This window comes from Nyctibius grandis, chromosome 8 (assembly GCF_013368605.1).
Source record: "Nyctibius grandis isolate bNycGra1 chromosome 8, bNycGra1.pri, whole genome shotgun sequence".
NCBI lineage: Eukaryota > Metazoa > Chordata > Aves > Nyctibiiformes > Nyctibiidae > Nyctibius > Nyctibius grandis.
In genome coordinates, this window is record NC_090665.1 from 39343833 (window position 1) to 39354963 (window position 11131).

Genomic DNA, 11131 nt, shown 5'->3' on the forward strand with positions numbered 1-11131 from the left:
TAACCATGAAGCTACACAGCAGACACAGCTTTAATGTAACTTAAGGCCATAGTCACATGCTTTGAGTTTTACAGTATGCATATAATAATTTGGTATATGAAGATTAAAGACAAGGCTGAACACATCCGAGTACCATATTTTATAGTGCCACCCTTCTTTTGATCTTTATCATATGACTACAAGATAATAGATAACTGGCATATTCTCACTCCCATTCCATTTAAGTGGGAGTGACTAGGGATTAATGTATATCGAAGGAAGGTTGCTTTCCAGAAAGCCCAGTCTTCCACTCCTGTACAGTGTACAAACTGAATGCTGGATTCCCAGCAATTTAGCATAAACAGTCATAGTTTTGACCAAAGCAGATTTAGAAATGAATAAGCTGACACAGTGCATGAAAATATGCCCAGCCTTTGTCAGGGATGTTTATGCTTCATGCTCTGTGTACTGTAGTATTGCTTAAGTCTGACAGCCTAGTATCAAACCATGTTCCTCTACCTAGTAGCAAAGTCATGAAGAGTATAAATAGTACTATACTCCTGCACAATGAAAACTAAGTGTTAGTATCTCCATTTTAATGGAGCTGTAAAAGGCCTTTAGGAATCGAGATGTCTACAGACAGCTCAGCAGACAGAGCTTTTGGAAGTGCAGCCTGCATTGCTTTCAGGTCTCCCGATGACCATACATAAGAACAGTAGACAGTATGCTCTTTCCACAAGTTTAATAGAGTTACAAAAGGATACCAACTGCTCTATATGCAACACATTGCTAACCACATACACTGCATTGTCACTAAAGTCAACAGGGCTTGATGTACAGATACTGATCATTAAGATTTTCTACAAGGATAGTGTCAACAGGACAAACTTTCCTTCAAGTAAAAAAGTTACTGTTTATACCTATAGCATGATCCCTCGACTCGGATGCAATGACTTAGTCAACACTCAGTAACTGATGCTTGCTCTTTACATAAGGCATACTAGTTTCCACTCAGACTGAAAGTTTATTTCTGCTTGGAGAAATACTCTTTACTTTTGTGAACATCAGGCTTGATCGTGTCACTGCCAGGCTTCCAGCCAGCTGGGCACACTGAAATGATAAGAATGTTTAAAGTCTTACCAGCTGCTTCTGCAGAACATGCTTTACACAACATTAAAGCAAACTAGCAACTCAAAACATATATACATCTTTGCAACATACAGAAGGTGCATTATCAGTGTGGCATTATGTTCAGTTTATTTTACTCGCTTCCATCTGTTCACTAGGTAGCAGCACCCAAGGAACCACATATTTACCCATGGAACAGGGGGCCCTTTACACCTGCACCCCTCCCCACCCTGCTTAAAAGCTTCATAGAAACTTGACAACAGGGTAACGCCAACTCCAGCGGAAGGCTTTACAACTATGGCAGTACACTTCTCTCCTTAGATCCAGTCAAGTCTATATTCTCCTTACCTTTAAATCAACCCTAGTCCCATTCTCCAGTTTAATGGGGAGGGGGAGAAACAGTTAAAACTGTCTCTAGTTCCCCTATATGGCTATCAAAAGGCCACCAAGATGCAGAAGTTGCATGGCCTCAAAATCACAGCAACTCCCGGGCAGCAATTTTTGGACACCATCTTGTACACAGCCATGCAAGGCTTAATGCATGCTCCACACAAGACTGGCAACTCTAGATACAGTATTCTCAGCTTCTGAGTGTTGCTACACACCTTATTCTGGTCTATCCTGGTTTAAGTGAGGCTGCAGTCCTAGTTCTGGAGGAAAAGCTTTTGCCAGCTTTTGACTACTCCAGGGCATAGTAAACCCCAAAAGACTTCATTTGCATGACATATGACTGCTCTGTCATCAAATGTTAGGGATGTCTCCTCAGCTGACAAGAGGATGGCATAGAAGTTCAGAAACACTGTCTCTCTTCAGGCTACAGCACAGCCACAACAGCAGCTTGTTTTAATGAAATCTGCCATTGATTTACCAGTTCTAAAACAAGTTAAGTATGACCAGCAGCAACACATGTTATTAGTTAATGACAGCTGAAGAATACTAATACCTACATACCAATTTTGAGTTTCCATAACCTGTTTCAAACCTTTCTTCTGCAGTGCTTTTTTTTTTAGTAATTCCTGCAGAAAAGCTACCAGCCTCAAGCACCTCATCACTCTTGAACTATGGGCACAAAGACTCTCATCCATTTTCCCCTCACTACACATGGCCACAAAGATCAGCAGGCTTTCTGGGAATTTAAATGCTTTGTCTAACAGACTGCATAAAACATTGCATTAGTACTGATTGTCTCAACCTACCAAATCTGAGAGCAGAGGCTAAATTATGCTTACGCTTGCAGGCTAAGTTATTCCATGTTCTTCATTTCTGTCTCAATTATTTTCTGTGTCTAATTGAAAGAGACAACTGCTATGTGCTCAACTAGACATCCAGCACCAAATTGATTTAACTGGTATTTTGACATTAGCAAGTACTCCATGGACCATTAACTGGAATAGGATAAATATAGCACTGTGGTGTCCTTCAACAAGTAGCTTTACAGAACCAGCTGCATTTCAAGAAGCACAATCACTTGCTGTGCACAGATCACTACAGGTACTTAGTACCTTTCAGTAAAGCTCAATTTAACCTGCCTAGTTAATACTAGTTAATAAGATTAGAAAGAAGAACTCTTACCTTCTCCATGTTTATCTGTAAACTGGAAGGCCTGGACAAGTCTGAGGGTTTCATCAACAGAACGGCCAACAGGAAGATCATTGATTGTTATCTGCCTCAAGATCCCCTTCTCGTCAATTATGAACAGACCCCTAAAAAACATGCACATCCCTAAAGTTAAACAGCGCTTTTGAAAGACTGATTGGACTGAAGTGAGTTTCAAAAACTCAGTTTCATTTTTCTATTATGGTAGTAAGTTATGTCATCTAGTATTATTGATCTCTTCCTAAAAACTAGTACCTTCAGGGTATGCATAGCACTAACATTAGCAGTTGAAAGCCTAACATTCAGCAGGAACTAGGAGGGACAGGAGGTAAGTCAAAACAATAATGCAGGAAAGCAACACTTCCTATTTAACAAAGATACTAGTAGAAAAAACAAATGGCAGAGAAACCCAAGGAGAAAGTGAATTGAAGGAGAGGCATTCTTACATTCAAATAAAAACTACACACACTGTTCTCAAAAAAAAGAACATAGCAATGGCTCATCAGTTAGTCCTCCAAAGTCATGTTAAGAGTTAGAAGTTCAGCTCCCTCAGCAACTTCAACTGAGCAGTCAACTAAAAGATAAGGCTTGGATTTTAATCTGTACTTTAATCACTAAATACCTGTAATCACTTTCACGACTATGTAGGCCTTGCATTACCAGTGTTTGCAGAAGCTCACCTTCATGAGACTCCTGCACTGTGCAGATAGGTAATCAAAGGGAAGCAGCAGGCATTTATCCATCTTACCAAAACCATGAAAAGTCTAAACCCTATGGAGAACCAAGTAGCATCTCCCCTTGTAGCAGTGTTTGATAGCTTGAATCAGTTTACATCTAGAATAGCCAATAGCTTCAGCTTGCTGCAGGTGTTCAAGTATATGCAAGCTCTGTGTTGATCTGACATGCTCCATGTATTGCAATACAAGACTAACTGCCAGTTTACCTTCTTGCATATTACCTGTACGCAATACCTTCATCCTCTTTAAGTACTCCATATTCTCTGGCAATAGCACGTTTTGTGTCAGAAATCAGTGGGATTTTCATAGTACCCAAACCACCTTGTTTCTTAGGAGTGTTGATCCTAAAAGAAGGAAGTTTAAGTGTTAAAAATATGGACAGTTCAGAATAAAGTATAAGGTACAACAGAAGCTGATCCCTTCTGCAAGATCATTTTGTATGCCATGAGGCAACAGAAGAACTGAACAGTATGCTCAGTTCTGTTTAGAAGCACATGGCACTACCAATACTTCCCCAAATGCCTTTGATACTTCAGTAAGCAAGTCTGAATACACTCAGGATTCAGTTTCTGCAGGAACTGAGACCAGGCAGAACATTCTATTAGGTTAAAAAGATGATTCTTACCAGGCAAGGTGACAAAAGTGAGAGTCAACAGAAGCTCCAATTACTTCACAGTTAATTTTCTTGAATTCGTCAGCTCTGTCACTGTATGCAATAATTTCAGTTGGACAGACAAAAGTGAAGTCCAGGGGGTAGAAGAAGAACACAACATATTTTCCTAGAAGAGCAGTAAAACCAGTTAATCCCTCCTACCTTTACAGAAGGTGTCATATTCAGTATCAACCATTCAAATACTGACAGAGGAGAAAGGGCTTGATTCAACACTACCTTTAAAGATTAAATGGCAAACTACAGATGTCTCTATTTTAAGACTTGCTATATAGATGACAAGCCCATAAAGCACCTATGGGATTTACACTTCAGCCAGATACCATTTATACCACTCTTCAAGGCCACTCTACAGCTAATAATGCAGAACCCTACCCAACTGAAGTCTCCAAAACCAGACTGTCAAATTTGACAGGGAATGCTTATCTCCTGCGTCTACTCCCATAGGCCTGCCCAGAATATATCTAGTACCTACACTAGAAGACCCTATGGTTAACTACTAACAGAGTGCAGAAGTGCCACAGGTCTAAAAGGCTACAAACCAAGGAGATATTTTAATTGAGTGGGTGACTAGCCTATACCTACTCACTGCCCTCATGCAGCCTGAGGGCAGCAGCTTCCAGTTAGAAATGTCTCTTTCTAAAGACATCCACATTAATACTTGAATACTTCAGGCTATCCCTTTGATCTTAGAAAGCTTTTTTGGCACAGCAAACATTTTGCCAGTACTCCAGAGAAAGGAACTTCATCAGTTAAGAGGAAAGAACCTACTTTCCACTGACAGAAAACCTACAAGAGAATATTTAGCCATTCCACATGGTATTTTGGAAATGTTACAGTCTCATACTATGACAGACAGCACAAATAAGCCTGGTCCAAGATTACAGTTCAGAGTTCTATGCTGATTAGCCACAATTATCATAGCTGGGAGACTCAGCCATGCTGCTTATGATGACTGCGCTTCCCAAGCATACTACAGCCATCACCCAGAGTCACTGTTAGTCAACTGCCAAGCAGTCACTATTACTTCAAAACAATCAAATATGTATCCTTGATGCCCTCCACTCCTGCATATGGCCAGATTATATCTGTGTAATTAGAGAAGCACAAAACCTTACCTTTATAGTCAGAGAGTTTGATGTCTTTGAATTGTCCATCTGGCATTACAGCCATGGCAGTAAAGTCAGGGGCTGGTTTTCCAATGAAGGCATTTCCTGAAGACATCTTGATTTAATCTAGATAAGAGTTAGTAATAATACAGTTTAAATACTAGTACATTTGCACCTGGAAGTAAGCATTTATTCAAAGCATCTTAGCAATTTAGATTAAAAACTAAAGACAGTTTATCAGCACTTGATCTTGAAACACAAGGCTTAAGAGTGAAATGAGTTTTAGCTTTGTCACCTGAGTAGTCCCGTCAAAACACTAATATTTTTTTCCTAAAGAAGCAACACAGTAAGGTGCAGTTCAATAATCACAGCCTAGATACCCAGATTACTACCACTTAAAGATCTATGGCTCACTAGTCTCCTAATGATACAGTAATGGTTATCTTTGACCAGCAATAGCTCATCACAGTCTGGAAAAGGGACAGCCTGCTAGAGTTTCAGCAGTATTCAGTAAGTCTTCCAGTTCCACTTGGTGGATGAGTTAGCCTGAGGTTTAGAAGTTTTGATGAGCAGACCCTTGTTCAAGTTTGCAAGGGAATTTAAGACCTCAAATTTTATCTTCCTGTTGATTCCAGAAGAAAAGAACTTTTGTTAATCTCAAGAGAGCAGTGCTCTGCATAACTACACTCGAGCCTTTCAAACAATTAGAACTTGTTTTATTTGCAACTAGACAGACTCATGATATACATGGGAATCACATTCTATGTTAGCAATTAAAATTTCACCAAGTCTTAAACCTGTACAGCCAGGCTGTTCCCCCCTACTCCCTGCTTCCCAAGTCTACTGAAAAAGAGTAAGAGGATACACAAGGACAAGAGAACTCTACTTCTGGCTGCCCGCTCTAAAAGGCTAGCCATTTGTAATACACCCTGTATAGTACTTTTGCTCAGTCTGGGAATGCAGTGTATCACTTTAGAATTCCAGTTATTTCCAGAGCATAATCTTTCAAATAGGTAACTTTATGAACCTTGTTTCTTCAACTCACAAAATAATTCTTAAAAGTGATTTCACTTATGTCATTCTATACACTGCTACAAGCACTAGCTGCATTGGAGATAAACCTCTGAAAGGTTAGCGTGAGTCTCATGTTGCTAAGGAAAGACGAGATTCAAGGATTCTTCCAAGTCCTGCCTGCAAGGCACTAAGGCCATTCTAAAAAAGGTTGACAGCACCTCATTTCTTGGCTCCTTCCCCCTTGCCAGCCACTTTCATCCTGGAGAACTACCCCAGAAGTCTCAAACATTTAGCTTTCAATCCAAGTTTAGTCTTTTTAGTAATGTAATGGTTTTGCCTTTGAAAGTTTCTCTTACATACCCTGACAGTATATAGACAGTAGCCATCTACCTATCAGTTTTTGAGAAGTGCCAACATGTTCAGCATTTATAACTGCCTTTTGCAACAAAGCTCTTTAATCCCCATGTTCATCCAAGGGTTTAGTCTTCAACTGCAGCAGACTGGGAGCATGTCTTATGAATGAACATGGCCAGAACTTCAGTATTCATAGGATTGTACTGAAATAGTCTACTAGGAAGACATCAATAATCCCTCTGCCAGGCATCATGTAGCCATGAATGCAGGTGCAATTCTGAAACTGCAGTTCTGTAAGAGGGATGAGGGGGGCCAGGAACAGGACAGAGCCATTGCACAGTATTGATTTAAAATGCCTCCAGCTACTGAGTTTTATCTTATAAGCAATAGCTGTTTTGCCTGCAGCGCATGACCCCACGTTTTGTGACTGAATTACATTCTTTTCCATTACTCAAGCTCAAGGTCACCCTTTTGCTGCTCAGTACTATGCCAGTCCTCCTATATTTGTTCCATCAGCAATCCCCTGGAGTATTTTACCAGGTATTCAATGTCAAATAAAAGCTGTCAGACTGCTCTTTGATACTTCCCCTTTCTAAACTACAAGTTATTGCCCCCTTGTTAGATAACATGAAAATCTTTAATATTGGCAGGAAATTTAGTTGCCTTGTACTGCAAGAGAATCACCGGCTTTCCTCAGAGCACCTACTGTGACCTGCCCACACATCTGCTTTTCCATGCAGGGTTATCATGTGTTCTCACATTTCTGCTGGGATTTGTAGCCACAGCATTTCCCAACCCACAGAGGAACAGACCGCAGGGTCAGTATGTGACTTCCTTTCATTCTAGAGGAAAGGAGAATGGACACTGCAAATCAAGTACACTTGAATCAGGTCAGAGTATCTTTCAGTTGCTCATAGCTACATACAGCCTTAATTATCTTCAAAGGGCAATTACAACAAGCCATGCCTGCGCTCTTAACTAGTAATTTATACCTTTAGGACACCTTGAACAAAAGTGAAAGGCCCTTTCAGAACACACTATCAGCCTTCCAGTTCGCTACCCTCAGACTGTCGCAAAAACGCCGTTAAGCTACCGAGGTGCGGTCAGAAGGGAGCGATGTGCCACAGATCTCCTCGGTCCGAGCACACCGCAGCCAGGTGCGCGCAGACCGCGACGCTCCTTTTGCCGAAAAAGCTCAGCGGCGCGATCGCAGCACTCACCCGCGCAGCTCCGCCGCTCTGCGACGGGGACACCTGACCCCTTGCGTGCCCCCACCAAGGTGCACTTTTTTTTTTAAGGCCTTAGAAGCGAGATGCCGACACGCTCGCCCACCACTGAGCCGCAGCCTCCAGCCCAGCGGGGTGGAGGGGGTGCGGGGGAGGCGGCTCCGCTCCCGGCTGCGCGCTCCCCCCCGCGGCTCCTCCCCGTGCGGCACAGCGGCGAGAGCTGATAAAGGCCGCGGCGTAGCAGAGAGATATCTGCCCCCTCTCCCGCCCCCACCCCCAAAAAGGGGGGAACTGAGCAAGGGAAGGAAGCGGCAGCCCCGCCGAGTGCTCTTCAGGGGCGGGATGCCCAGAGCAAGCGCTCGCCCCGCACGCATCGCTCGAGACCCCTCCGCGCAGAGGGGAAACAAAAACAAAAGGGATGGGGAACCGCACTGCACAAACCCCAGACGAACACCGCCCCGCGGCACGCACCCGCGCAGCTCCGGCCCCCCGCACTTACACAAAGAGCCGACCAGCCCGCACCTCCCAACAGCAGCAATGCCGAAACTGCGGCAGCCCCCGCCGCGCCGCCCCTTTATACCCGCCCGATCTCGCGAGGAGACGGGGCCGCCGCCGCGGGAAGGGGGGGGCTGCCACCGCCCACGCCCCGCTCCCCGCCCGCCGCGGCCAGGGCAGCATGAGTTGGCAGATTTGCAGCTCTCCCCGGCGGGCTGGGCGATAGCGGGCTTTGGGCGCCTTATCTGCACCGAGGCACTGCCCCGGACTGCTGAAAGCAGCGAAAGAATTTGAATAAATGGAGATGATTCTCGGGATAGTGCCCTGGGAGGTGCCGTGGAAATAACCAGTGTAGTGGTTGTAAACAATTAATGAGAAGATGACTCAGACGGCTTATTGCAAGAATAAATTACTTTTTTAATGCCTTAATATACGAAAGCTGTAATTATTAGAAGTTGTCAAAGAGGCAGGGGGTACACAGGATTTGGAGGGAGAGTGAGAGATGACTGGCATGTCATTTCGTCAATGAGAGTTGGCCATTGACCTCAGTATCAATAAAATCAGACTTGATTCTTCTCCATCAGTGGGAAGACTGATCCAAGTCATGCAAGTCAGCAAAAAAAGCTGAAAACTAAGTCTAACCTCTGAGCTTCGGGGGTAGGATGGAAACTTGTTGGAAGATAAAATACTCAATTCAGGGTGTTTTTACTCACGTCCGGAGTGAAGCTACTCTGAGGGATATTGAATCCTTGTAAGCGCTGTGTTTGGATCCAAGGCTAAATTGAAGCAGTGTGGTACTTTCTTGAGGACCAAACCCTGAATTTAAATATAAAAGTTTTATTAAATAATGAATACTAAAGGCCATTAAGGACATATCAATGACAAAACTGCTTGCTTTAGTTAAAAGTGATAAAGGTGTTTACCAACTGATTTTTACTCCTTGTCTGTTTCACAGTTTACAGTTGTGTTTCTTATACCTGTTAGAACTTGATTATAAATTCTAATGAGGAGAAAACCACAAAGGATTATCAAACTTTAAATGTTTATAATCTACATCGCTATGTAGTGTTGCTGGGTGACCATACCCATGTGGTGATTCACCCAAGAGACAACTGGTTTCAGTACCAGATGAAATTACTCCTTAAATAATAAAGGCCAAATAACATGTATATGTGTACTGAGAAAAAAAAAAATGCACTCACCTTAATACAAATAGTTTATCTACTGCTGTTTCTATTGTTACAGCATGCTTAATTTTTTTCAGAAAGAAGTTTGTTACTTTCTTAACATCAGTGTTGTAATGACAATTGAGGTCTATACATTGAGACATGTATATACCTACCTATCAACTCAGGCTATGAACCTGTGAACAGATTAATCCCCAAAAGGTCAGGCAATCCTAACTAAAAGCCCTAGAACAATGTAGGCTTGCTGCAACTGTAGCATGTTTACCAATGGAGAAAGCAGTAATGGCTTTCTCATGGTTTCAGACTCCTTTAATGCTGATTTCTCACACTTTCAGATGCATGATATACCCATTTTGCAAAGCTACAACAATGCAGTTTGTTCCAGGTTTGTGCCTTAAGCATTGCATTTCCATTCATATGTCCATGGCCTCATTATTTTTGATTAGTTTCTGAGCTAGTCTTTCCAAACATCAGTTTCTGGAGGTTTTGGAGTAATAAATTGTCAGGGCCGCTCCTTGGTCAGTGAGCAGATGGGTTTCTGTAGCCTTTTTCAATCTTTAGATGTAAGATGCTACTTAGATTAAAAAAAAATTAAGTTCTCCAAGAAAGGAAGGGCATGTCTACCCAAGCAGGTGCTGGAAGGACAGAGTTCTCTCCACACCTTACTTCTCCTCACTCTGTTCTTCACACAGTGCATTAGCCGTGGTGTATTGCTCTGCTAAAATAGCTGCCAGACAGGGTGAGCTTGTACCTGATTAGCATGGCGCATCAGAAGCCCCTGTGTCGCCTCTTTGCACCCATCCGTACAGCTATGGCCACAAGAAGTAGTTTACATATTAACAAAGAGGACCTGGCTGGCCCTGCAGTGCTGGAGCACTGAAACTACCCAAAGAATTCCAAATCAGTAGCCACGCCAGATTTTACATGTGTCATTTTGATCACAGTATCTCCCATATATCTTAGTTGGGAACGGGTCCCTGAAGTGAAAAACAAAACCCCCGCTGTGTGGAAAAACAAAACCTCTGCTGTGTGTAAAAACAAAGGCAAAGAAATGGGTCCTATTTCAGAACACTACCACCCGTTTGGGTTTCCGTGCATTTTGTCAGAAGAGAATTTGAGGATTTTATGTAAGTGTATCCAGGACTTCTGGAGTAAGATGAACTTAGTCGGAACAGTAGTGTGAACGGGGCTTGGGCAATGCTGGGCATGCCCCTTGCGCATATACACATTGGTTCTGCAGCAGAGGTGACCCATGCATACCCTCTAAGCCAGCACATTAGGACATCATCACGCGTGTTCTCTAGAGCTGATCTCTGCATGTGCAGAAAACCCACTGAATCCTGAACTTACTGTACACACGTGGTACCATCAGGGGCACAGTAAGAACAAAATCCTGGCCGTGTGGGAACATTTTAGTATAATATATGCAAAAAGTCAACTGAAAAGTCAACAACTGACATGTTCCCAAGCCGTGGGGCTTTTATGCACAAGCAGCTGGTGCACAATAGTTTTAATGAAAACAATTACATATCATTAAATATACAATGCACATATTTGCTTTCCTTGTTTTGCTCAAGTGAAGCTTGTATTTCTAGGTCAAAATGTCTTGCATTACCTCTTCCTTCTCTACATATCT

The 11131-nt window shown here is 42.7% G+C and overlaps 1 protein-coding gene across 2 annotated transcripts in view; it reads right to left on the reverse strand.

Annotated features, from left to right (window-relative positions):
* Positions 1 to 704: 704 nt before the first annotated feature.
* The window catches only part of PRDX1 (peroxiredoxin 1), a 116305-nt gene continuing 105878 nt past the window's right edge, over positions 705 to 11131 (reverse strand). Inside the window, exons 1-6 of one of the 2 annotated variants that reach the window (XM_068405960.1) lie at positions 8313 to 8417; positions 5229 to 5345; positions 4066 to 4219; positions 3662 to 3784; positions 2680 to 2810; positions 705 to 1089 (exon numbers count right to left, since the gene is read on the reverse strand). In XM_068405960.1, coding sequence (XP_068262061.1) covers positions 1004 to 1089; positions 2680 to 2810; positions 3662 to 3784; positions 4066 to 4219; positions 5229 to 5334 — 600 coding nt within the window. In that variant the 5' untranslated portion in view covers positions 5335 to 5345; positions 8313 to 8417 and the 3' untranslated portion in view covers positions 705 to 1003. Of the gene's footprint in view, positions 1090 to 2679; positions 2811 to 3661; positions 3785 to 4065; positions 4220 to 5228; positions 5346 to 8312; positions 8418 to 11131 lie in introns of those variants that run through there. The other variant, XM_068405962.1, reaches the window with a different exon arrangement.